General features: G+C 42.4%; 1 protein-coding gene and 1 non-coding gene across 2 annotated transcripts in view; one reads left to right on the top strand and one right to left on the bottom strand.

Moving 5' to 3' along the window:
• Grb10 (growth factor receptor bound protein 10) overlaps positions 1-25562 on the top strand; it is a 154604-nt gene that overhangs the window by 61956 nt on the left and 67086 nt on the right. Inside the window, exons 4-5 of the mRNA XM_026403659.2 lie at positions 14960-15179; positions 18984-19128. Coding sequence (XP_026259444.1) covers positions 14960-15179; positions 18984-19128 — 365 coding nt within the window. The remainder of the gene's footprint in view (positions 1-14959; positions 15180-18983; positions 19129-25562) is intronic.
• Positions 3305-3410, bottom strand: LOC113193259 (U6 spliceosomal RNA). The gene has a single exon (XR_003302121.1). It is a non-coding gene; the product is annotated as a U6 spliceosomal RNA (small nuclear RNA).

Below are 25562 nucleotides of genomic sequence, written 5' to 3'. Positions count from 1 at the left end.
GCAACTCTTTCTGTTCTCCTGGTGGGTTTGCTTTTCCTCCGCTCATTTGCCCTGTGGTTCTCCCGTTACTTCCATTCATTCGTTCATTCGTTCGTTCACTCGTTAAACGAGTGTGTCTGGTGCTTGTCAAAGCCATGAGAGGCATGAGGCCCAGGCCTAGGGCATACACAGTGATCCCTGTGTCAATTCTGTCTTAATGATCATGTAATGTGTGGATCCTTTTGCTCAAGGAAGTACAAATTCTTTTTAGGTTGTAGCAGGATTCATTTAGAAATAAATAATTCTTTTATTTAATTCTGAAAGAATATCTTTAAATTTCCTCCATGTAAAAAATAAAACAAAATTATCCTTTCTCTTAAAATTCAATATTGTTATATTTTTTTCACCATATTGTACCTTATCTAATTTTTTGAAATCTATAGTTAACCTGTATTAATCAGCCTCCATCCGTATCAGTACATAGAAAGCTTTTTTTAAAAAAAAATTTGGAAGCAGTTCTTTTTCTTACATAATTTTAAACTCTATCCCCAAAGTAAGACCTCAAGCTAGAGATTTTAAGGAAGGTTAAAAAGCCCTCTGTCATTCAGTACAGAATGTACTACTGCCTTCAGAAGCAATTTAACAAGATCTCCAAAAATCACTTTCATTAACATAGCTAATGCATACCCCACTGTGAATTAATCCCACTTCTAAGTAGTTACTCAAAAATGTTAGTTCCTCACCTGTGGGCAGGCACTATTATGCATGCATATTTGCAGTGAATCTTTGTAGCTAGAAGGAGTAAACATTTCAGGGGAATAAAACAGTCTATCAACTATCCAGGATGCCCCTGGAATCCACAACGGTTGGAGAGCCTGCTGCTGTCCTCTCCTCCGCCATTTCCTATAGGACATGGCTGGTCCTATGATTGGTCGCTGTTCAACTCTAGATTCAATTCTGACCAAGTCCTTGATAACATTCTCCATGAGATGATGTTAACTTTTAGTTTCTTAACCCTCCCATTTTTGTCAATGTATATTTGTTTTTTATATTTTTAGTTGTAGATGGACACTTTGTATTTTATTTATTTATTTTTATGTGGTGCCGAGGATTGAACCCAGTGCCTCACATATTCTAGGCAAGCACTCCACCACTGAACTACAGCCTCAGCCCCTTGTCTGTGTATTTTTAAATGTATTTGGTTGTCAAATAGCATAAACTAATAACTAATGCTTCCTGCTGGAGAACTCTGTGCAGTGAATCTTGCATCCCTGTTCTTGATGGAGGAATAGGCTGAGTCCTGTATCATAGAAGGTGGACTAGCTGTGGAGCAGATGGGGCAGTTCTCAATGTCTTTCTGTGGCCCCTGTGGGAGGCCTCTCAACTTTCTGTCTTACCACACCACACGGCAGCTGTACACATCCTTTGGGCACAGTGACATAGACTGGTTGCTTTTCTGGAACCTGCTATTGATTAGTGACCTTCTCTATCTGGTGTTTTAGCCACCCATCATCCAGGACTAGTATAACCATTTCTGTATGTTTAAATTCAGCTGTTCTTTGGTCCATACCACTACTACCTTCTCCCTGGGCACTTCCCTTTGTTCTCCACTGACCATTAAAATAAGTTGCTTCCTCTTTGTATTCCTTTCCAACTTTTTACTTTTCTTCTAAACATACCACACTTTGTTTTATGATTTGTCAAACACATCTCTGTTTTAACAGTTTATTTCTAGGTATAGTCACGCAGTTACCAAGATATATAGTGGAACCTCCACTTAAATTCAAAGTGAGACATACTTCATCCTTTTTATGTGTTAATAATTTAGTTCATTCGTTCATTTGCTCCTTCCTTCCTTCCTTCCTTCCTTTTGTTGGTACTTGGGATTGAACCCAGGGATGCTTTACCACTGATCCAATCCCCAGCCTTTTTAACTGTTTTTGAGTCAGGGTCTTGCCAAGTTGCTGAGACTAGCCTTGAACTTGAGATCCTCCTGCCTCACCTCTTGAGATTACAGGTGTGCTCCACTGTGCCTAGGTTCTTTACAGTTTCTCACACTTTTGGAGACTGAATATCCAAGATCAAGGCCTTGGCAGTTCCAGTGTTATGTGAGGGTCCACATCTTCATAGATGCCGTCTTGCTGTGTTTTTTTTTTTTTTCTGGGAGAAGAGTTAAATGAGCTCTCTGGGGTCCGTTTTATAAGGGGGCTCCACCATCATGACCTAACCACCCCACAAGGTCCCACCTCCTCGTACCTTCACCTCGGAAATTAGGTTTCTGTTAACACATAGATTTTCAAGGAAAACAAGCATTCAGACTATAGCGGGGTCTCTGTCCTTCCCTTGAGCCAAACCCAATAGGGTAGGATGCAGTATATCAGGTAAGTGCCAGGAACCTGATTTCACCTATACCGCCACCCCCAACCCCTGGTGGTCCTGCCGATGGATGGGTTGACAGAGGAAGCTCTGGGTAAACCACCCCTCTGCCCCATCCTGAGTGCCCTGTCCTGGATACACTGCATTCCCATCCTGGTCTTGGAGAGCCAGCTCCTGTCTCCTGGGCTTTTCAGTTCTGGGAGATGTGCCAGTTCTTGGAATCGCCTGGTAGGGTTCTCCTGGGATGACTTTCCACCTCCAGATGCCTCAGAATCAAGGCTTTTTTGAGCTGAATACCCTCTCCATGATTGACTTGCCTGGAAACAGAGATCTCATTTTAAAACTCTTCTCTCTGCCAAGCAGTAAGCATAACCATGCTAGGAGAATTTTTGGCCCCTGGTATATGTTCATAGACCAGGAAGTTTATTCATTTCGCCACGGATCTCTTCGTCTGAGGACATGATCTGTACTCCATATTCCCTTTAACTTCCTACCTATCACTAAACGGTACTCAAAATACAGGGTCTTGGGACCTCCCCTCCCCATCCCAGCCCTTTTCAGCTTGAGGCATGCCATTTCAGTTGGAAGCCTATTCTTTTATTCCTACAGGATACATCCACCTCCTTTCTCCTTGTTAGCTGCCACTTAACCAGATCAGGTTTTAACTTCTTTGTAGATGGAATTATTTTTCCAGAGGTAGTAAAAAAATGTTTCATATCCTTCTGTGCTACTTTATATTTAGCATCGGAATCCTTTCCCAGAGCTTGAGGCTTAAGGCATTACATCTGGGTGGCAGGGATTTTTGTTTTAATTTACACATAAACATTATATGTATTTATGGAGTATCATGAAGTCTTGATACATGTATAAGTTGTATAATGTTCAGGTCAAGGGAAGCATCCCTCATCTGTGTCCTTAAACATGCATTTCTTTGTGGTGAAAATATTCAAAAGACATGGGACACATTATGCATTTGCATTGTCATCCTTGCACAGGGGCTGTGCTGATGGCCTCTGTATTGTTCCAATCTGTAGGTGAATCCTGTCTTTGTTAACATCTGTATTCTAGCACCTGAAACGATATTGGATATGCAGTCAGCTTTCAGTAAATATTTGTTGAAGGAGAAAAATGTTGGTCACATGAACGGATTTTAAATTTATGGAGTTAAGTTCATGGAATTATAGAGTGTTAATGTCGAATGTGATAATAAAGATTCCCCAGTGTCTCGTTTACCTTTAAAACATCGACTTTTTTGAGAGCCCAATGCCAGTGAGTGACAGGCTTTTGGACCATAAGCTGGATTTTCCCTTTTCAATTCCAGTGTTCTTGGACTAATATTTTTAGGGTTGATGGAAAATGGGAACCTTCCAGAATGACAAGTTATTTATATAGTTTCTTGTACCTAGGCTTCTGCCTGATTTATGATGTAATAGAAGAATTAGGAATTAAAATCAAAAGGTTGAAAAGAAACATTAAATTGCTTGAGAAAGATACAGTTTATCTTTCGCCCTTTTTAAATGATATTTTTTTTGGGTAGAGTTCTCCTCCTACCCCGTTTCTTCTAAAATACAAAGAGAAAATTGCATAGCTGAATCTGTGCTTTTAAAATGCAATTTGTAGCTCAGGTCCTTGGTCTTTACTTGGCAGGGTGAAACTTTTTGGTAGTGGAAAATTCCTTTAATGTGTTGTGTAGGCTCTGTGGTGCAGAATTCAGGCAGTCTTAAAGGACCCAACAGAGATTTAGTAATGCCCAGGTGCTTCCTTGCAACAATGTGGCAGGATAAAATATAAGAAAGAATACTTTACAAACTTTACTAGGTGACGCTCACTGAATCTTGGATGCCAGGTCTTTAATTTTAATGAACGGAATCATTGAGTAAAATAAGTAGATTTCCTTATTTTAAAAATAGATTATTGTACAGTGCCCTAAAAACGTAGATTAAAATATAAATCTCAGTGGAATCAAGGCACACAGGGATTAATCATTATCTTGCTTTTTTTTTGGTTTGTTTATTTGTTTGGTTTTTGGTGGTGGTGGTGGTGGTGGTGGTGGTGGTAGAGGTAGAATTGCCTAGTCACCAGGATATCTTGATTTGATTTTGAAATTTGCTCTAGACCTTAGCCTATACCAACTATATGGGGAGTCGCCCTGAGGAAACGGTTGTCTCTAAGAGTAGATAGACTTTCTGTGTTTATATAGTTCTATTTATTGAGACTCTGTTGGCACTGAGGCTTTACATGTACCATTATAAAGTGAACACTTTGAGCAGATCCTATCTAACACAGTCCAGAGGATTGATGGAGGAAGCATGCAAAATTTATACTAGAAATCCTTATTGTTGTTGGGATAAAGGAGTACGTGTTTACTGCAACTCTACAAAGAGATGGACAGACTTGTCTTTAACAAGCCAGTCTGCTTGTCATCACCTGGAGGGGAAGCCAGTTCCAGGTGCCTTTGCGCATTCTCACCTTGTTGGGGTTTTTATGAGTCTTATTTTTCCTCCTGACCAGGTCCACGCCTCATCTTGTTGATTGAATATTTCTTTTTGATAACTGCCCCTTGACATTTTCCTACAACTAAGCCTGTGTCACCACTGATCGTCCAAGACCACATTGAGGCTGACTTTTGTGAGCCCAGCCCCTAAACTGGCCACCCTGAGTGACATCCATTCCTGGAGTTTTTCAGCTCCAATCATGGAGGAGGACCAGTTTGAGTAGGCATGCTGGCCCAAGAGTCAAGAAAACAGTGACGAGAGGGCAGTTCAGTGATAGGGATGAATGATCCCCACAAGGGCTGGAGTGAGAAGGGGCTGAGCTCAGGACAGACCCCATTGCCCACCAGAAGGGGCAGTACATAGTGCCATGGGGTGGAGACTCTCTTCATGAAGAGTGAGTGTGGCATTGTGTCACATTTAAGGTAGATTAGGAAGACAGAGACTTTAATTGACCATGTTTGAGGGTATTGACAAATCCAATTTTAAAATGGCTTTTTTTTTTTTTACTGTGGATAATTATGATAAAACACGCCTAAAATAAAATTTGCCATCTTAACCTTCTTAAGAAGCATACAGTTCAGTGACTTTAAGAACAGTTACCTTGTTGCACAACTACCTCCAACATCCATTTGTAGAACTCTGTCTTCTTCCCCAGCTGAAACTCTGTACCCATTAAATACCAACTCCCCATTCCCCACACCCCACCACCCTGGCTTCCAGCATTGCGCTGTCTTCATGAATATGACCTCTCTTGGGACCTCATGTAAGTGGATCATAAGGTTTTTATTTACTAATTTTTGTGATGAACTTATTTCATGGAAAGAATGTCCTCAAGGTTCATCCATGTTATAGGGTAGCTAGTATCTCTTTCCTTACTAGGCTGAATAATAGTCTTTTATGTGTATATTACATATTCTTTATGCATTCATCCATTGAGGGACATCTAGGTTGTACCCATCTTTTGGTTGTTACAAGTAGTGCTGCTGTCAGCATGGGTATGCATTTTTTTTTTTAAAGCTCTGTCTTTAGTTTCCCTGGGTATATTCAGTTATCCTTCAGATCTTTGGGGGATTGGTTCCAAGACCCCACAGAAGCCAAATTTTTTTGGATATTCAAGTCCCTTCTGCAAAATGGTGTAGTTCTTGGATATAACCTTCGTGCATCCTCCCTTATACTTCAGATCATCTCTCAATTACTTGTAATAACTAGTGCAAAGTCAACACTGTAAATAGTTGTTACAGTGCTTGTTTAGGGAATAATAAGGGGGAAATCTGCCTATGTTTAATATAGGCACAGGGTTTTTGTTTTGGTTTGGTTTGGTTTATCCCCTGAATATTTTTGAGCCATGGTTGGTTGAATATGTGAATGTAGAATCCAAGGAAATGTAGGGCCACTTTCCTTCTTTTACAGTTTGTAAATGAAACAAAGAATAACTATATTGACTCTTAGGACTTTCATGTAATTATTGAAGATGTTTAACAATTAAATATTAATATACCCAAATTTTCTGTTGCAATGTTTTGATAGGACATTGAGGTGTAGCTCATTTATGTTTCCTTCTCTTTTAGGTTGGAATGGAAATTGTAACATAGTTGCTAATTACCAAATCTGTTTTTCATAATGAAATTTATTAGGTCACCTTTCATCAGATTCAAATATGTTTCCCAAAATGTAGATTTTCATTTCTGTCTTGAAGCTTTTCAAGCCACTTTTATGAAATGACAAGTCAAAATGCAGAGAAACAAAGTAGCATGCAGGTTGCTTTTTGACTATGTAAAAAACTACAGGAAATAGAAAAGTCTTGGAAACTAAAAATCAAAAATGGGAGCCAGGTGTGGTGGTATGCTTTTGTAATTCCAGTGACTCAGGAGGCTGAGGCAGGAGGATCTCAAGTTGTCTGCCAGCTTCAGCAATTTAGTGATGCCCTAAGCAACTTAACAAGACATAGTTTCATGGTAAAGTGTCACTGGGTTCAATCCCCTGTACCAGAAAAAAAAAAAGTGGAACTTTTTCCCTAGTTAGGATGTTATCAAGCAATGGTAGGCGTGATTATCTTTTCAAATTATTGTTAACCAATCCTTTTCCCTCACTTAACCAAACTACTGATCTTTGACTTGGCTTGAGGGGAAATAAATGACTTTTCCTCAGGGATTCTAGATCTGGGGAAAATGTTAGCTATAGTTTAGGTCAAAATGAAATACTCTAGTAGTCTACCTGAAAAGAACTGTTAGTCTACCACCTACCAAACTCTGCATAACTGGTGTGATTCTCGCTTCACACTGTGCGAAGGGACCAAGGAGTTATGAAATAATTCTAGTTAGCCAGTTGGTCAAAGCATTCTGGGGTGAGCTGTTGTCCATTCTGTCCTGGAGTCATCCCTCATGCCCTTCAGGTCCCTTCCCAATTTTTCAGCCACTAGTCAAAGAGGGAGGGAGAAGAAGGATGGGAGAGAAGCTCCCTCCAGCTGAGGGAACAAAGAGCACCCCACCCTGTCCCCTGCTCTGGCTGATCTGAGGATCACCTAACATTCTGGATTTGTTGACCAGGGGCCTACAAGGCTCCTGTGCCCAACATTAACACAACCAAAATCTAGAATTCTACCAGTATGGCATCACTGTCTGTAAAATTCAACAGAAGTGCAGGTGCAGAAGTAGAATAGCCAGTGCAGAGTGTTTGATGAGGAAGTTGCTGCATGGGTGTGGATGGAGAGGTGGAGCTCCCGGGAAACATGAAAGATGCAACCTGGAACTTGCAGAGAAATGTGTCAAAACGTTGGCTTTCATGTTTCCAAAGAACCCCATGAACTCAAATGCACTCAGATGCCCAGGAAGATTTTTTTAGGGCTTCATAACACAGGAGAGGGGATAATATATACCTGGATTCACTCAACAACTAGACTGTTTCTAGTTTTAGCATTTGGGAACTACAGGAACACTTCCCCCTTCCATGAGAGAGAGAGATGATTTTAGCAACACAATTCTGCAGTGCTGATTTTCTCCACCCATTGTTAATCCTCATATCTTCAAGGAACTAAAGATTAAGGGGTGCAGGCAGCCCTGAAGTTGGTCACCATCCTGGGGCCTTAGTTGATATCATCCCCCAAGTCAGGAGTAGAAGGAGACCCGAGGATGGGGAGCAGCTTGTCTAGAGTGGAACTGGGGTATGGAGTGAGTCCAGGGTCCTCTTGCGTTGCACTGGTAGGGAGCCTGAGGCTTCTTGAGGGAACTCCCAACCACCACATGGCTCATGTGTCCAGTCAGGCAGCCGTGGACTGCCTACTCTGCAACTCATCTGCCTGGTTGTACACAAAGTTTAGATCTCAGTTGGTTGTTGATTTCTCGGAATCTAATTAGCAGTTATGGATACTTAAATAATCATCAGGGATAGTACTTTACTTGGAAGGAATGTTAGAATCTAAATGCAGTTTTAAGGGGAACAGCATATAAATTTCATGAAAGCAGAATCAGTGGTTAACATTCCTTGTATTATCTACAGATCTGTTGAGTAGGATTCTGAACCTAAAACTTGTTAGTAGATGTTCTTAGAGGAGGCTTCAGATAAAGTTCTTACGTGATAGAAGAAAATGCTTAGCACTGGGAATAGTGGATATAGGACTTAATATGTAGGTAGCCTTCTTGAATGCATGGCCTTACGTTTGCTTTAGGAAAAGGAAAAGCATTACAAGAAAAATCACTAAGATGCCACCTGTAAATACAAAGCAACAGATAGGTTGAGCCAGCATTGACAAATTAGAAGAGCCATTGTGAGGTTAGCTTTGTTAGACTGTGGTATACGTAGGATATGTGTTTATTTTCATCCAGATTCATATCACCAGCTGATCATTGAAAATACTTTGGATGATTATTCTTCTCACATAAGCTGTGGGTCCTTGACTCCAGGTGGGGGCTAGAGAATTTACACAGGCACAATGCATTGATTGGAGCCCAGCAGCTGCTCCAGGCACTCTTCCAAATGTATATGGCCATCAAGCAAGAAAACAAACAACAACAAAAAGCATGGTATTCTTACAAATTATTAACTCAATCAGCTTGTTGGTATGCATTTTCTCAGTAAATAGAGATTGAAAATGGCAATTAACTAACATTGATGTGAGTTGGGTAGAGAGAAAAGGATGCCCTTTTCATCCAAGGTTAGGAAAATAAGTTTCTCTTATAAACACTGAAAATTCCGGTATTGTGGATGAACAACTCTGGTTTTATATATGAGAGTACTTACATGCATTTACTAGATAGACTAATTCTGGAGCTTTTATTTCTTGTCTGCCTTTAGGAATTACTCCAATAGAACATCAATCCCATGTGTTTTTTTTTTTTTAAATAGTGACATGTTTTAGAAGTTGCATTTGAGTTTTTCTTTAGCGTTATAAAGTGATTTGCTTTTACATTAGCTGAATATCTTCAAGTATCCTATAATAATACAGAAAAATATACTAATAGTATAGTACTTGATTTTCATATGCATATTTATGGCCAAAAACAATTTATATTGCGATCTATACACATGTGTTTAGAAAATATGAGAATAGAAGATGAATTGGTATGCAAAAATATTTCAGTAAGACTGTTACATTTGCATAACTTTTAATTGGTTAAAAGTCAACAGAAATAGCTTGCCGAGTGAACAGGTCTGGGTTTAAACACTTTCATAGCCTAGCCTTCAGCTCTTTTCCAGATAGGCATGGGTAGGAACTTTGACCTTTGCACTTCTCTTAGAAACTTTTCAGGTATAGTACCACCTTTTTTTTTTTCCTTTATAGGAACTCAGTCTGTTCTTGCTTAACCATATATGACACATACCCCCGTCCCACAGCTCTTTGTTCCCTAACAAGATGGACGCTCAATGTAAAAATAAAAGGAAGGGATAAGAGAGGAAACAGGGATGGCATTGCACATTACCAGGACTTATGTGGGTCTGCACAGAAAAGAACATAGTGGGTGTATTCTAAACACATGGTGCAAATTGCATATCTTTAAGGTGCCACAATAATTTATTGAAGAGAATCCAATGCCATCTTTAATCTCTAATTAACATAAAGAAGACACTAGATGGTGCTGTAAACTAAGAAGTGCATTATTCATTAAGGAGGTAAGGTGGTGTAGGAAGTTAAATCCTCCTCTGCTAACACCATCTTTCTCCTCTTTGCCATTTCCTGGTCAGCATGTCTCTCTTGGTTTGTGGAAAACATTCATTCATAATGGTTTATAAAGCCAAATGCAAATTTGTTTCCCTGAATTTATTTTAGAACTTAAACTAGCCTCAGTTTGCTAATGACAGTGACAGAAAAGAGATGTGAATTTGAGTTAAGATGAGCTACTCAAATATTTGGGACAAAGTACATGCCCAGTTTTGGACTGGGTTATTTAAGGAAGGAAAGTAACTATTAATAACTTAACAGCCATGTTTTTTTGGCTATATTTGTGCAGTAAATACATTCTCACAAATTCATATGAAGTAGCATTTTATATATAAAATCATTTTCCCTTTCACTTCTAGTATTCCTTCCAGAAAGATAAGCTCATGGAAAATATTTTTGTACCAGGTTAGCATTGAATAGATACTTAATCTGAACATTCATTTCTAGAAGCATCAGTTTTTCTGATGTTCCCACTTCTCTTACCTGGCAGAAAGCCTTTCACAAATGGGTGATTATTGATCTACTTGGATTCATAGGACTAGAAAAGAATGTAGAAGTTGGCTACATGTATGGAAGAGACATACAGGATTCTCACTGAGATGGATGAGCTGATGGAACATAAGCCATATGGAATGTTTATAAGAACTAAATGTGATTTCAGTAACATCCTAGTCTACACTAAGAGTTTTAAAAACTTGCTGTAAAATATGAAGTAGTGTTAGAAAGATTTCATTTAGTTTCACTTTAGAATTTAAGGAAGTTTGCCTAAAGTCAGATAACTGTAGTCATTTTATTATCAAAACAGGTAAAATGCTAACTGACCCTGCAGGACATTTTAAAGTTTATTTTACAGGAGGGCATTTCAGATTATTTAAAAAGCTTTGTTTTTGCTCTAAAAGCTGTAGAAAGTTTACAGGTTTGAAGCATCCATATATATATTCAATTTGTGAAAAATCATAACTAAGTGAATGTTACCAGATTAACCTGGCTGTGTGTTTAAAGAAACCCAAATGTACTGAAGTAGAAATTAGTTGTAAATAACCTACTTCTGAAGAGAGTAAAAATATTCTGAGGACATGTGTTACCTTTCTGTTTTGACATCTGTTTACCATATATTTACTGTAAATAATGTCAAAATTGTTTTGCATTTGACTTGACTACAGAGGTGTAACCCAGGAATTATTTGGTTGACTGAGAAGTAACAGGAGCAAAAAGACCAGAGACACTAGGGACTGTCACTGGGGGTGGGCACTGCCAAGGGCTGTCAGAAATACCGGGGGGGGGGGAATAACTGCAGCTGAAAATATGCCAGCAGGAATCGAGACGTTTTATTTTCTCAGACGAGACCTGTCTGAGAGTAAGAACTGTGTTACCGTTTGATTTCTAAAGCAGGATGTGAGCGGTGAAAACAGGGGCCTTTGTATTCTGCCAGGGTTCCTCCCATCTTTAAATACTTAAAAAACATCCCTCCATGAAGTGCCACTGGATTGGCAGAGTGCTCCCTGAGTCTGCGTGTGCAGGTGATGAGGCCCCCCTGGTGCATTCCCCAAGACTGACTCCATAATCACAGTGAACTTTGTGTTCCACCCAGTATTGATTCTTAAATGGTCCATTAAGGTGGAAATATTGAGCAGTTAATATGGTGAGTTAAGAGCAGTGTGTGACCTTAATTGTTTTACAGAGCTTAGATTAACCCACTATTACCACATCAGCTAAATGCGGTGAGTGTAGGTGAGTGGAATTCATGATGCATGTATTCTAGAACTTTCCCAAAGCCCCATGTTTGTGAGCTCTAGTGTAACTTACACTTTTCTTCACAATGAGTTCTCTGAGGTCCTAATAAATATAGAACTGAAGTCTTTTCATTAGCAGTTGGCTGTCTCTGGACAGCTACTTCCCGACATTTGTGCCTTTGCCAAGTGTTGCCCTGATGCTGTACAGAGGAGGATTTCTCCTAGGCCACACAGCGTCAGCAGACAGCAGAAACTACAGGCATGTATACACTAGCTCCCACAGGTTCTGGTTTTCTGTCAACCAACTTTTTCCCACTGTCTCCCCCTACCCCCAACTATAAATAGGAGTTCTGCCTGCTGACCCCGAGGGTTCTCCCTTGTGATATATTAATTATTAATTATATGGTGACCATTAGTTATTGATTCAGCACTTTGGTCCTTTTAATATTTGGCCACAGGATTAATATTTGACTGCTTATAACCTGAACTATAGCAGCATTCTCGTCCTCTCTTCTTCTTCCTCCCCACACAGACCCTGGACCTTCAGGGCAGTCCAAATTTTGAGGTCCAACTTGATGTCTGCACCTTTTTTCAGAATGATCCCCATTCTTTCCCAGTTCCTATTTACTCAACAACCCCAGCGTCTCTCCCACATGGCTTCCATTCTTCATTCCAGCTGGGACTGGGCACATCAGATATCATGGTCTTATGGCTGCTATTTTAGTCCCCTGATGTCTGTCTGTCTTCCTCATGACCTTGAGCATGACCTGCCTCATCAGAGACCCTCTTTGGGTACCATTTCTAGGAGAGTAAAGAGCACATGGAGGATTCCATGGCCCTTCTTCTTCTGCCCAAGCTTTCCTGTAACTATACATTGCTTTACCCCTTGTCCTGCTGACCACAGATGCCCAGATGCTAACCATTAGGCAACCCTGTTCTATTCTCTCCCATTCTCTGTACCATTTTGGCTGCCAGGCCTTCTTTAGGCTGGGTTTTGAAGTGATTTTGTTCTGTTATGCCCTTTAGTCTTGACATAAGGGAAGCCAAAGCAAAGACCCTCTGAGACTTTTTTTTTTTTTTTTTTTTTTTTTTAGTACTAGGATCAAGCCCCATGCCTTGAGCATGCTAGGCAAGTGCTTTACCACTAAGCTCCACTCCCCAGCTGTCATTCGAGGCTTTTGTGTAGGGAACCGGAGAGGCAGGAAGAGCCAAGTGTTCCAGGAAGAGCTGTGCGCTCATCTGTTGTGCACACACCTGGTGAGGTCAAAGGAGTAGCTAAATTTGTTTTCAAATTCTAGGTTCTACAGACACTGCTTGTGCGACCTAAGTCCTCCAGACCTTTATGTTGAGCTGTTAAACTAGTTAGTAGTGACCGCTTTACATTATTTTGTAAGGAATAGATGAAATAGAGCTAATAAGTAGCATCTTACTGTTTACTCCATGCCAGGCACTATGTAAAGCATAATCCTCCCCCTCCCCCAAAGGTGTGACTACTATTGCTCACCCCATGTTAGATTTGAAGACGCCAAGAATAGAAAGCTGAGTCTCTTGTCCTGGGCCTCAAGGCAGTAGGAGCAGGGCCAGAATAAGCAAGTTTGCAGTGTCCAAGTTTGCAAATGTCTCTGTGTTCCTTCCTCCCTATTAGGAGCCTGTATGTAGCCTTTAGTAGCATGAGGGTCTTGATGTCTGTGATTCTTAAGTCTTATATGTGGGATGAATGTCACTTGAGATTATTTTGGGAGCAAATGAGATGGTGAATTATGTTAGTTGTAAAGTGCTGCATTACAGTGAGCCTAGGTGATTATTTGTTTGGTTTTTATTAAAAAGGGGCAAACCTGAAAATGCAAAAAATAAAAAAAAAGGGGTCAGTTTTTATTAGGAAACATTGGTGACAGATAAAAAACAAGCTCAAAATAGCTTAAACACATGAAAATACAATTATTATAGAAGTGGGAGAATATTTATTTTATGTGTCTTCCCTGGGCAGGGATGCAGTCAGCCCTGAAAACTGAGCAGTGCAAGACCACTCTGACCCTGGCTATGTGACCCAGTCCTGGATCCTTGTCTCTTTTCCCATCCCCACTCTCCTCCATCTCTGTGTACTGTTACATACCTATGTCTCTGTGCAGTCAGGGTTTTCTAGAGACAGAATCAGTAAGAACCAATAAGATGTATGTAGTGATGCACACTGAAGTCAAATGATTGTGGAGGCTGGCAAGTCCAAAATCCACAGGGTAGGCAGCAGGCTGGGGACTCAGGAAAGAACCGTGTGTCAAGTCTAGAGATAGAATCGCACCTTCCCCCCAGGAAGTCAGTCCTCTTCTTTTTGGCCTTTGCCTGATTGGATAAGGCAAAGGCAGTCTGCCTGCTCCATGTCCACTGATTTAAATATTAATCTAAGTAGCACCTTCAGCACAACTTCTATTTGGTTGTTAAAAGGAAAACTTCTATTTGGATGTTAAGCTGGAATACCATGGCCCAGCCAGTTGACACACACAGTTAACCATCACAGCCCTTGTGTGCTCACTCATACCTTTCTCTGTGTTTCCTGTCATTCTCTTTGGCTTGCCCTCCATACCATCGTGCCTTCTGTCTAAGTGTGATTCATGCCCTCCCCTGTCAGAATGGGCTTCCTCAGACTTCAGTCCACTCAAGGGGTAGAGGGTGGTGTCTAGAAGTCTGTAGGCACATGTTTTAGCAGTAGCTGCACAGTGACTTCTATGCCATTGTCTCTCCACCTTTTAGTTTTGTTGGGCTGGGACTGGTGTCAAGGTTTGGTGCCACTCTGTTCTTTCTTTGTTGTACTTCTGGAATTTCAAGGAAGGAAGAAGAGTCTGGCCTTAGGGCTCACTGTCCACTTGGGATCCTGCCAGCAAAGACTAGGACAGTGGGGTCATGTTATATAACCTTGGCTGTGCACAGCCCACTCCAGTGACAGTGGGGAGGAAGGAAAGAGGTGTAGAAGGAGGGTATTGAGCTATTCAGGGGCTCCACCTGGTACCCCCTGTAAGGACATGTGGAGGTTCGATTGAATTATGGCTCTATGTATCAATAATTATTAGTGCAATATGTTTGGTTACTTGAAGATATTTATGCATCCTTATGTAATATTTTAAAAATATTGTTGACTTTGGTGACCAGTCACCAAAAAAAATGCACATTTGGGTATGAAACCTTGCTGCCACTAACATTTCATTCTGTTCTTGCCTTTTCATGTACAGAGGATGATGTGGACCTGGAAGTGCTGGTGAGTGATATGAACGCATCTCTGGAGAGCCTTTACTCAGCTTGCAACATGCAGTCCGATACGGTGCCTCTCCTGCAGAATGGGCAGCACGCCCGCAGCCAGCCACCAGCCTCGGCCTCAAAGCCTGCCCAGGCACAGGCGTCCCCAAGGCAGAAAGTGCAGCGCTCCCAGCCGGTGCACATCCTCGCTGTCAGGTAGGCCCAGCAGACAAGATGCTGCCCTGTGCCCTTGATGTGGTAATGGGAGGTGACTGTGCAAAGTCAAGAGACAGATGAGTTCCCTTTATTTTAATAATGGATGTGGTCATTTCTTCTTATCCTTGGGGTATATTCGAAGACTCCCAGTGGATGCCTAAAATCAAAGATAGGACTGAATCTTACATGCACTGTTCTGTCCTATACATAACAGACCTGTGATACAGTTTAGTTTGTAAATTAGGCAAAGTGAGAGATTAGCAACTAATAATAAAATAGAAGGATTATGATAATATGCTGTAGTAGATTTGCCAGCATCACTACCTGGTGTAGTCAACCTTTTTTGCTGCTGTGATGAAAAGGATCTGACCACAACAACTGTAAGGAGGAAAAGTTCACTTGAGGGCCCGTGGTTTCAGAGATCTTAGTCCAGAGAAGGCCGGCTCCATTCAAAGTGAGGCTGAACATCATGGCGGGAGAGGGTGGTAGAGGGAAGCAGCTCACATCATGGTGACCAGGAAGCAAAGAGAGAGACTGCACTCTCCAGATACAAATATATACATCAAAGCCACGCCCTAATTCCCACCTCCTCTAGCCACACCCTACCCCTTCAGTTACCACTCAGTTAATCCCTATCAGGGGATTAATTCACAGATCAGGTTAAGACTCTTCCAACCCAGTCATTTTCCCTCTGAACAGTCTTGCATTGTCTCACATGTGAGCTTTTAGGGGACACTTCACATCCAAAACATAACACTGCTTTTGCTCTTGGAGCCATTATTAAGTAGAATAAGTAAGTATTCCTTGAATGCAGGCATGTTATGCTGTGACAGTCAGACTGATAACCTGGATGGCTTTATTCCTTTTGCTGGGGATCTTTCTTGCTTCCAGAAGCTTCTAAGAAGTTTATTTCCAATTTGACACCTTGGGTCAAAGCATCTCACCCAAAGGGACTTCTCTTTCCTGAGGAGGCAGAGAGGGTGCTTTGGTGTTCTGCTGGGCCGTTGCTCAGACTTCCCACTGTTGGTCACAGTTGGGGATGGTGAGTCATCTCCTCCTCCACTGTTTGTCGCACTTTGTTCTCTAGAGTGTCTCCCTGTATCTGTCTCCTGTTCAGTCCAGAAGGAGTGACCTAGTTGGGATCCAGGCATCTGGATCCATCCCCTACAGCCTCAGGGGTAAATAGGTCCATACCTAAAAGGTGTGGGAAACCAGCAGTTGGACCTAGGCTGAGGAGCTATGCAGCTTGGATGAGACAGGCCTTGAGCCTTGTTCTAGGTCCATAGAACACAGTCCACACGGTGTGGAGCTAGTGGCCACTCCACACTCAGATGGGCTGGGTGGAGCCAGGGATAGAGGACAAGCCTAGAGCAGGTACACAGGCTTCATAGACCTGCTGAGAGTTGAGCTGATTTGTGAAGGAGGAGGAGGGTTTGGGTGAGAGAGCCGAGGGACTGTGAGTGTACTCTCAGCTGGACAAAAGGATGAGCTAGGCAAAGGCACAGAGAACACAGAATAGGGCCCACCTCCACCCCTGCCCTGCCCTCACCTGCTCCTGCCTCCACGTTATGGCACTTTTTTCTCCCTTTCTGACATCTTTGAATCTTAGCTCATCTCCATGGTAATTTTTAAAAAAATATTTATTTTTTTAGTTATAGGTGGACACAATGTCTTCATTTTATTTTTATGTGGTGCTGAGGATCAAACCCAGTGTCCCACACGTGCTAGGCGGGTGCTCTACCTCTGAGCCACAACCCCAGCCCCACCATGGTAACTTTTCTTTGGGGAAATGACCTATAAGGGATGCATCCTTTTATTGTGGAGCTCTTTAGTGGGGAATTTTTTTTTCTTTTCATCTTTGTGTAATACCCCTTAGTTTTTGCTCTAGGAAATATCTGAACTACTAGAAAGTAAAACACACAAACAAACAAAAACAATATTAAAACCAATACTAAAAATTAAATTAAAAATATTTAGAGATGCTGAAAGAGGGAAGCTTTTGTGAACAAGTTTGTATCTTGTTCTGTGAGTCAAAGACAAAACGGTCATTGGGGTTAAGTCATTGGTAGAGGCGTTTGGTTGAAAGTGATCCTGACTCCGTCACCTTTTCTCCTCGTCTGTATGATAGTGGTCAGACTCGACAGTAGGATGCTCTGCCAAGGCCAAAGCTGTTATATGAAGAATAGGATTTGTTAACAGTAAAAATAAACTTTCTGACTTGTTAATCCATTATAGGAATGGCTTTTCTTCACAGGACCAGTTCCCTTCATGCCATCTGAGTTCTGGTATTTTAAATCAGTACATCATTTCCTGGTGCATGTGGATAGACAGGCTTTCCTTTAAAATCAGAGTAGTTGGTCAAGAGAGAACAAGTAAGATAGTCACAGAGGGAATTCTCTAATGGCCACCCCCAGGAAAGCTAATGGATCATTGTTCTTCTCCAATTGTAAAAATAGTCAAAAAATTATTTGAAGACACAGCCCTCGCAAGGGGCTTCTGAAGTGTATTTAAACAAGGCGAAGGGTTAGGACTAGACTCTATAGTTCAGGTTTGCTCTCCTCTCCTGGAAGGCAGGTGTCTGTGCCCTAGGCAACATGCTTCAGGCATGGATGGAGGAGGCCATGAGTTCCCAGGAAAGCTCTGGAGTTGTGGGCAGGAAGTTGTTCATAGGACTCTCAGGAAGAAAAGCACAGAGCATTTTGCATTCATTTTGCTTTGACTTTGAACATGATTTCTCTGCTATTTTCATAATTGCACCCAATTCGTCATCCTGTGCGTTTTCCTTCAGTGTATGACAGGCGAACTTTGCATTTTTCAGAGGAGGGAGGAGTTGACTCTGGAGAAGTGCCAAGAAGTGTGGAGTATTGAATTAGAGGGTATTTCTGAGCTACCCTTGAGGAGGGGTAGATACATGAAGCTTTGATTTCTAATTAGTTCAGTATCAACTACCGTTCTGTATAAATAAGCATTTATTCTACAGTCAGATGAGGATACATAAAGCCTCTTCCAGTTTTTTCCTTTGGTTAGGTAAAGGTTCATTTCAAGGACATTGAAACATCTTTGTTCTCATGAAAATGCTCTTATTCACAAGACCTTTTCACACACCAGGTATTCATTGAACAAATGCCAAGTACACATCGTACACTGAGCATTGTTGGAGATGTGCATGAAGTCACTACAACCATGGCTTCTTCATCCCCTGGGGAGTATAATGAAGAGGGAATTTATACTCTTTGGGTCTGAGAGTAACTACTTCAAAAAAATGTTTTTACTCATGGTAAAATATATATAATATAAAACTTACCATATTAGCTATTTTAAAGTCTGCAGTTCACATATTAATACACACTTAGAATTTTCTAATCTATAGAATATTTTCATCTCATAAAACTGAAACTCTGAACTCAACTAAATTCCCTATTTTCTTTGCCCTCAACCCCTGGAAGCTCCCATCAACTACTTTGTATACCTCATATAAGTGGAATCATCTAGTATATGTCTTTAGTACTGGCTTATTTCACTTAGCATAATATCCTCAAAGTTCATCCATGCTATTAGCATGTGTCAGAATTTCCGTGCTTTTTAAAAGCCAAATAATATGCCACTGTATGGATAGGGTAATTTTGCTTTTGCATCCATTTGTTAATAGACAGTTGAGTTACTTTCACCTTTTGACTATTGTGAATAGTGCTGCTGCAAATCTGGTATTTTCAGTTCTTTTAGGCATGGACCCAGAAGTAGCAAGGCTGGGACAGGTTGGGGATGGCAGATTTTAACCAGCCATGATGATCCCCTTCCCTACAGGCGCCTTCAGGAGGAAGACCAGCAGTTCAGAACCTCATCTCTGCCGGCCATACCAAATCCATTCCCTGAGCTCTGTGGCCCTGGGAGCCCCCCTGTGGTCACAGCAAGTTCCCTGCCTCCGCCGACCCAGGCGCCTACAAAGCAGGTCAGTACACTTGTTGTGTAGCTGCTATGGGGTCTGCGCAGATGTCTTGGCTTGTTACTTTGGGGAGAAGGGAGGGAATTTGTGAACTTTTTATTGTGGGTTGTATTGTTGAGTTTCTGTCTTGTGTTCTTGACTTTGAATATGACCTGTTAAAGGCAGAATTTTCACTTGACCCTGAAAGAGATAGCCAACTTTTTGAATTTGTAATTTCTCCATTTAAGTTGAGCTATGATGTAGATATTATGCAGCCATTGTCCCCATGTGAGAAGACTGTCAAATGGCTAGTCAACTTATCAGAGAGAAATTGGCAGAGAAATACACTGGCAGCTTCTCCCTACTGATTGGCAAGATGGATTCCAGGCTCTGGAGGGGACCCAGTCATGCTCCACGACAGAATGGGGGTGGTGGTGGTAATTATAGCAATGGGAATGACAACAACATCTGATATTTATTGAGTGATTTCTGTGTGGGAGACAACACTGCTCTAAGAGGCTTCTGTGTTTGTTTGTTTGTTGTTTGCTTATTGGTGTGCTCATTGATTCCTCATACCAACCGAGGGAATTAAGTGCAAATATCATTGTCTCTGCTCTGCAGCATTGGAAATCGAGGCCTGTGGTAGAACTGGGTTTGACCTGGCGTCAAGACCCAGAGCCTGGGCTGGTAGCCATAATACTGATGGGCTTCCTGCCACCTCGACTCTCCTTTTTCGAACAAATGTAGTTCAGAAGATTATTTGCCTTTCCACTAGACTCATTCTTTCTCCCAACACACTCCCCACTTGTTCGCATTTACTATTCTTAGAGTAGGACAGCAGTCCCCATTCTCTCCAAATATGCCTGTCCTGTGTCGTGTAGGCTCCTTGCTCTTGGGAGACAGACCTTTTTGTCTACTATACGCCAGCCTCTGAGCATGGCTTCCACTCTGACACATGCGTCCCAGGCAGGCTGCATTACAGCACTGTCAAAACTTAGAAGGTGAGGTCAGTATTCCTTGTCTGGAAGCCAGCACTGGCCCAGCTTCGGCACATTGTCACATGCCTAAAGTGCATCTGGGACATCTACCTCCCTGGTGACCTTCTGCTTCAAATAAGGATCCAGACAAGCTGTCTATGGATTTGCTGCTGAGGTTGTTTACAAAGTTTCCCTTCCTAAAATAATACCACGAAAATATTATCTGGCCCTCTTAGTGATTGGCAAGAAAACAGTCCTCCACCCCCATGGATTGTTCAAATTTGTAAGAATAAGGAAACCCAGGAATTTTGCCTGATGGTGTTTTTCTTGGGATCTGAGTTGCTTCCCAGTGAGAACATTGTGCTGATTTCTGTGTTGCCCAAATTCTTCAAGCCAATTGGGACGAGCAAGAACAGGAAGGATGTTTCTCACTTAGCACTATTTGTAGAAAGCCATTGTTCTTTGTTGTTGTTTATAGCCTGTGTGAAGGGTCATTTCTTCATCCACACTCCCTCCTGACTTGTGGTCTCAGGAACAGCATGTTGTGTTGGTTCTGCTCTAGTGGGATCCAAGCCACCTGCAGTCATCTGCTAGAGCTTTGCAGCTAGGATCATGGCGGGAGGTGCTACTGGGCAAAAGCATTTGGGTTCTACTCTTTGTCACTTTCCTGAGGGGAGGAGAGAAATATGACATTCTTTATCCTTCCATGTGAAGTCAAAGGAGTAACCATGGGACCTGGGTTCAGTAGGACGTTCTGAAGTAATATAAAAAGATTTGATGCATTCTCTATGAATCCTGCCTGTATAAATAGCTACAATATCTGGGAAGAACTCAAGTCAACATAGGAAAAAAGAAAAGTATAAAGCTCCTTGGTAACTGGGGACAGTGAGCAGTCAGAAAGCTCGTTGGTCATGTCATTGTGTACTCTAGTGAGGGTTATGTTGGAGCCAGAAGAGGGAAAACCCAAGTGGAGATGCTTAATCATTTGTGGAAAGGAAAAATTATTCTTGCCCAAGGCTTTATAAGCTAAAGCATTCTAAAATCTTCACTTAGGTAAGTAGGTAGCTTTTTTCTTTTGCTTCTGATTTTCTTTTTCCCTTGGTGGCTGCTTATGGGGCAGAGTGGTCAGGTATGGGTACCTGGATCCCAATTCTGAAGAAGACCATGTAATATGGACTTGGTGGTCATCACAGGATGCCAGCTTCCTGGCTTGACCTCCCAGGAGGACAAGGAGGTGAGCTAGTGGGCCATGGCATGTGGATGGACATGGCCCAGATGGAGATAGCCCCTTGAGCCAGCTCCTGTGACTGAAGAATTCCAAAGCAGACCTTTCGTGCTGTGGAATAAAGTGAAGGGACGAGGTAGCTGAGTTGTATCCGGTTCAGTGTTCTTCTCTGCAGGTTTACAAGAGTCTCAGTTCTACCTGCAGTTTTGGCCTGACTGCTTTGCAGCTATGCACTGTGCCAGATGCAAACTCAGCACCCTGCAAAGGCTGGTGGCCCCTAGGACTCAATGAAATGAAGGGACGGAAAAATTCTGCAGTGAAGCAGTCGTAGGGGGAGCAGATCCCTCAGCCCCACCACTGCCAGCAGCATGTGGAACTTCTGACTCTCCCTCTGACCTGTCTGCCTTCCCCTGTCACCCTGAGCCTCTATTCCGTGCCAGCGCCTTTGCAGACCCTGTAGCTCAGAGCTTGTCAAGGTGGTGCAGAGAATGACAAGTGATCCAAGATGAAGGCAGAAGGGAGTATTCGGCATTAATAAGTAATGGTGATGTGTGGAAAGAAAGAGGTTGTCCTTTCCATCTAGAAGGATGGGGAAGTCTTCTTTTGAGCACCCCTGCACCTTGTCCTAGGGAATCCCAGTGGTGCAGCAGCCACAGGGCAAACTCTACAAGTTCTTACACGAAGACCTCACCCCAGATTAATGACTGAGCGATGGCTGAGTTCTTGGCAGGTGCTGTGCTGAGGGTGCCCACGGGGCTTAACTGGGTTGTCTTCGTGGTTGGTGGGAGTAGCTAAGTTTCATACAAGCATCTAAGATCCTTAAACTGGGGTACACTGAGACCAACCAGATCAGTGATCAGAGATCACTGTTCTGGGACAAAACCAGCTGACTGCCCCCCTGGTGCAGTCCTGTCTGGTTTCCTTGGTCTTGACTCCCACAGGCTTCCCAGGCTTTGCTTCTTTCCTGGGTCTAGGATCCTACCCAAGTACTCTGACAGAGCAGCACAAGGCAGGTCTGACTTCTCCAGCCTCACCCTGGCTTATTACCTCCCCTAACTGGCCTGGTGCCTGCTCTACAACTGTCCCGAGTACAGTTTGTTCAGAGTGCTGTTGACTCGGCAGGAATGGCTGGGAGTTTGGAGACCATGAGCCCAGACACTTCCTAGTTCCAGTGGTGTGACTTCTGTACGTGCTCACGGGTCCTCCCTAATGTTCTCAGTGATCATAAACAGCGTGAGAAGTTTCGATTTGCCTGGGTTAAACTCAGACTTTTGGAGTTTTCTTTTTCGATTTACTGGATTTTATGGATTTTAAAAGACCACAGTGTTGGTTTGTTTGTAAATATTTACATGCCAGAGTCTACAGATCTTGCACTTATCTAAGGTTGTATTCTATGGCTTTGCCAATGAAGTGAGAGCACACATAGAACTGTTCATTCGTGGAAGGTAAAAGAAAGTACAGTCATCTTAGTACGTGGGTGAGAATTGATTTAAGATCCCTATGGCTACCAAAGTTTGTGAATGCTCAAGTCCCTTAGGTAAAAATGTTATAGTATTTGCCTAGAACCTATGCACATCTTCCTGAATCCTTTAAATTATTTATCATCTTTAATACGATGCAAATGCTATGTAAATAGTTATTATGTGCTGTTTTTTAAAACATATTTTTCCATCCCTATTTGGTTGAATCCGTGGATGCAAAGCCTCAGTATACAGGCTTTGAGCTCTAATGAATATACCTAGTGTTAGAGAAGCCTCCACCTTTGCCCAATGAGAGGGAACACATGAATTGCAACACTATGACCTTATGTAGAATCTGTTAGTGATTATAACAGTCTTCCTTAGCTATTTTAAAACAGATTTGTGAATCTTATCCGGAGATACAACTTTGAGAAAATCATCCCATCATTTATTTAATAGCATTTAATTTTATTTAGTGATTTAACTTATTTAAGTCATTTAATAACTTCTCATCATTTATTTATCAAAAATGCAAATGCCTAAGATTTCTTTCTGAGTATTAAAGTTCTTTTCTCCAGAGGGTAATGAAATTAAGTCAGTCAAGTATCAGAACACTGAATTCTTGGTAAAAATCAATATGGCATTTTTAACTGCTTTGTGACTCATTTGAAAAAAACAGGCTGCTGTGGATAAGGACGATGGTTATAGCAGAGATTTCTGAGTCATGGGATATGGAGTACCATGCCCACAGGGGACACTGACTTGGAGAGGTGGGGTCCACCAGTCAGTTCTGCTGGCCTGTCCTGTAGTGAGATGCCCTTTGCTCTCAGTGCCTCAGTGTACACAGGCCGTGAAGGTTCTCCTTTGTGGAGCACCCACAGGACCTTCTGTGCCTCAGAATCACCAGCCCAGAACTTGGCAAGGTATATACAAATCTAATAGCATTTCTGAGTGCCTACTCTACGTCTGGCCTCTTCTAGCCACCAGGACGTATGTGGTACCTGCTCTCTGATCTGCAGAAGCCTAGAGCTACAGCAAAAGCCCAAGAGATGGAATGGGATACATTGTTTTGGACCTGACAGAGCCTAAGTTCTGGGTCAGGGCCCTTGTCTTTCTGGTCTGCACTTCTGAGCTAAGAATATGGTCTTCCAGGAATTGACTGTTGGTGCAGTAGGTTAGGAGTGAGAAACACTTGGGGGCAATATGAAGAGATGCTCTTCAAAGGCAGAATTTTCCCTTAGTCCAGATCCCAGGTAGTAGGAGGTAAACATCAGAGTCAACCCCCCACCCCACACACAATGCAGTGGACCCCAGAACATCTGTAGACCCTTCTGCCACACCTCAGCCCTGGTGGTTATCTCCCTGTATTGTACCCTTATTCTGTCATAGGGAAGAGAAGATCACTTGGGGCACCACTTTCCTACCAAGAATGCTGGGTGATATTGGTATAGGCTCCCAGAAGCTGAGGGGAAGCAGTGTCCTCTTAGGGACAGCTGACTATTGGGGCTTCTGAACATGAGACCCAGGAGAGAACTCATCCCAAAGGCATTCCCAGACCTGATTCTCTAAGCTTTTCTGATGATCATTTTAGGAGGGATCAAAGTTTGAGGAGAAGCATCATCACGTAGTGAGACTTGGTGGTCAGGGCGCACACTGGCGGAGAGAGGGAGAGGGGTTGAGTGGCCATAGCCAAGCTTGGCCCATCGTTTCCAAGTTTTTGGATGGTTCCAGAAAAATCAAAATTCATACTCTTGAAATCTGGATTCTCTAGATTTTGTGTGTTTCAATTTTCTAAATCCATAAAAGAGGCCAAGGCAGACAGCCTTGCAGTCAGGTTTTTTGTCCTGCAGGAAAGCCACCTAGGGTTCTGTTAGAGACACAAAGACTGTGGCATCTTGGGAGGTGAGTCCCAGGGTCATCTACCTTGGCCTCCCAGAGGCTGTGCCATAGTGGCACTCACTGATGGACCACAAGAGTTAGTGTCCAAAAAGGGCTCAGTGAGCTACAATGACATTCACCATAAGCGACTAGAAAAGTACCACAAAAAGGACAGCAGTTGTGGCTTTTGCTGCTTGTGAGAGACAGATAAAGGCTACTTTGACAATTCTGCTTGCATCAAGGATCAGGAGAAGGACCCCAATCACATGAAGCTCATCCCAGGTGAAGGGAACAGGTCCTAAAAAAGAGGGAAAGAGGAAAATGGAGAATGATTGAAGATCATGTACCTACTGATGAGGGGCATCTGCTCTTTGGGCTCAGAGGTTGGAGCAAGGGCCAGTGACAGTGTAGGGAGGAGCATCCCAGATCTGGTGGAGATGGTCCTTTCTCCCATCAGTGTCCTGGAATTGAAGCCCTGCAAGATGAAATACTTTAACTGGAATCATGCAGCCAACTAGCAGTACAGGCAGAAAACACACTGGTCTAGGTGAACCCAGATGCCTTGTCTTATCTGTCAGTGGAAGACCTTCCCCCAGCACCCTGCTGGATTTCAAGAAGGCTTCTGCTTCTGCCCCACCCTAGAATGTAGCACACACTGGCATTCACTGCTGAAAAGAGAGGCTTTGTGTAAGGAGTGGTGGGAGTTCAGCACCCGTTTCTTAAGAGCCCTTTGTTCTGAGGAGGGGTGATGAGAAGCTTTGAGTCCACTTACACAGGAGCCTTGTCATGGCATCAGACTAACTTAGTAGCGATCATGGTTGAGGAAGGCTTTTGGAGAAGGAGGCCCCCTGCCTCTGCAGGACAGCACCATAGGAAGCTGCTATTCTTACTTCAGTGCTCCAGCCTGGGACTGTGAGGGAT

The sequence above is a fragment of the Urocitellus parryii genome, chromosome 3, assembly GCF_045843805.1.
Source record: "Urocitellus parryii isolate mUroPar1 chromosome 3, mUroPar1.hap1, whole genome shotgun sequence".
In the NCBI taxonomy this organism is placed as follows: domain Eukaryota; kingdom Metazoa; phylum Chordata; class Mammalia; order Rodentia; family Sciuridae; genus Urocitellus; species Urocitellus parryii.
Note: the sequence above shows the minus strand (reverse complement) of the source record. Positions and strands in the feature narration are given on the sequence as shown.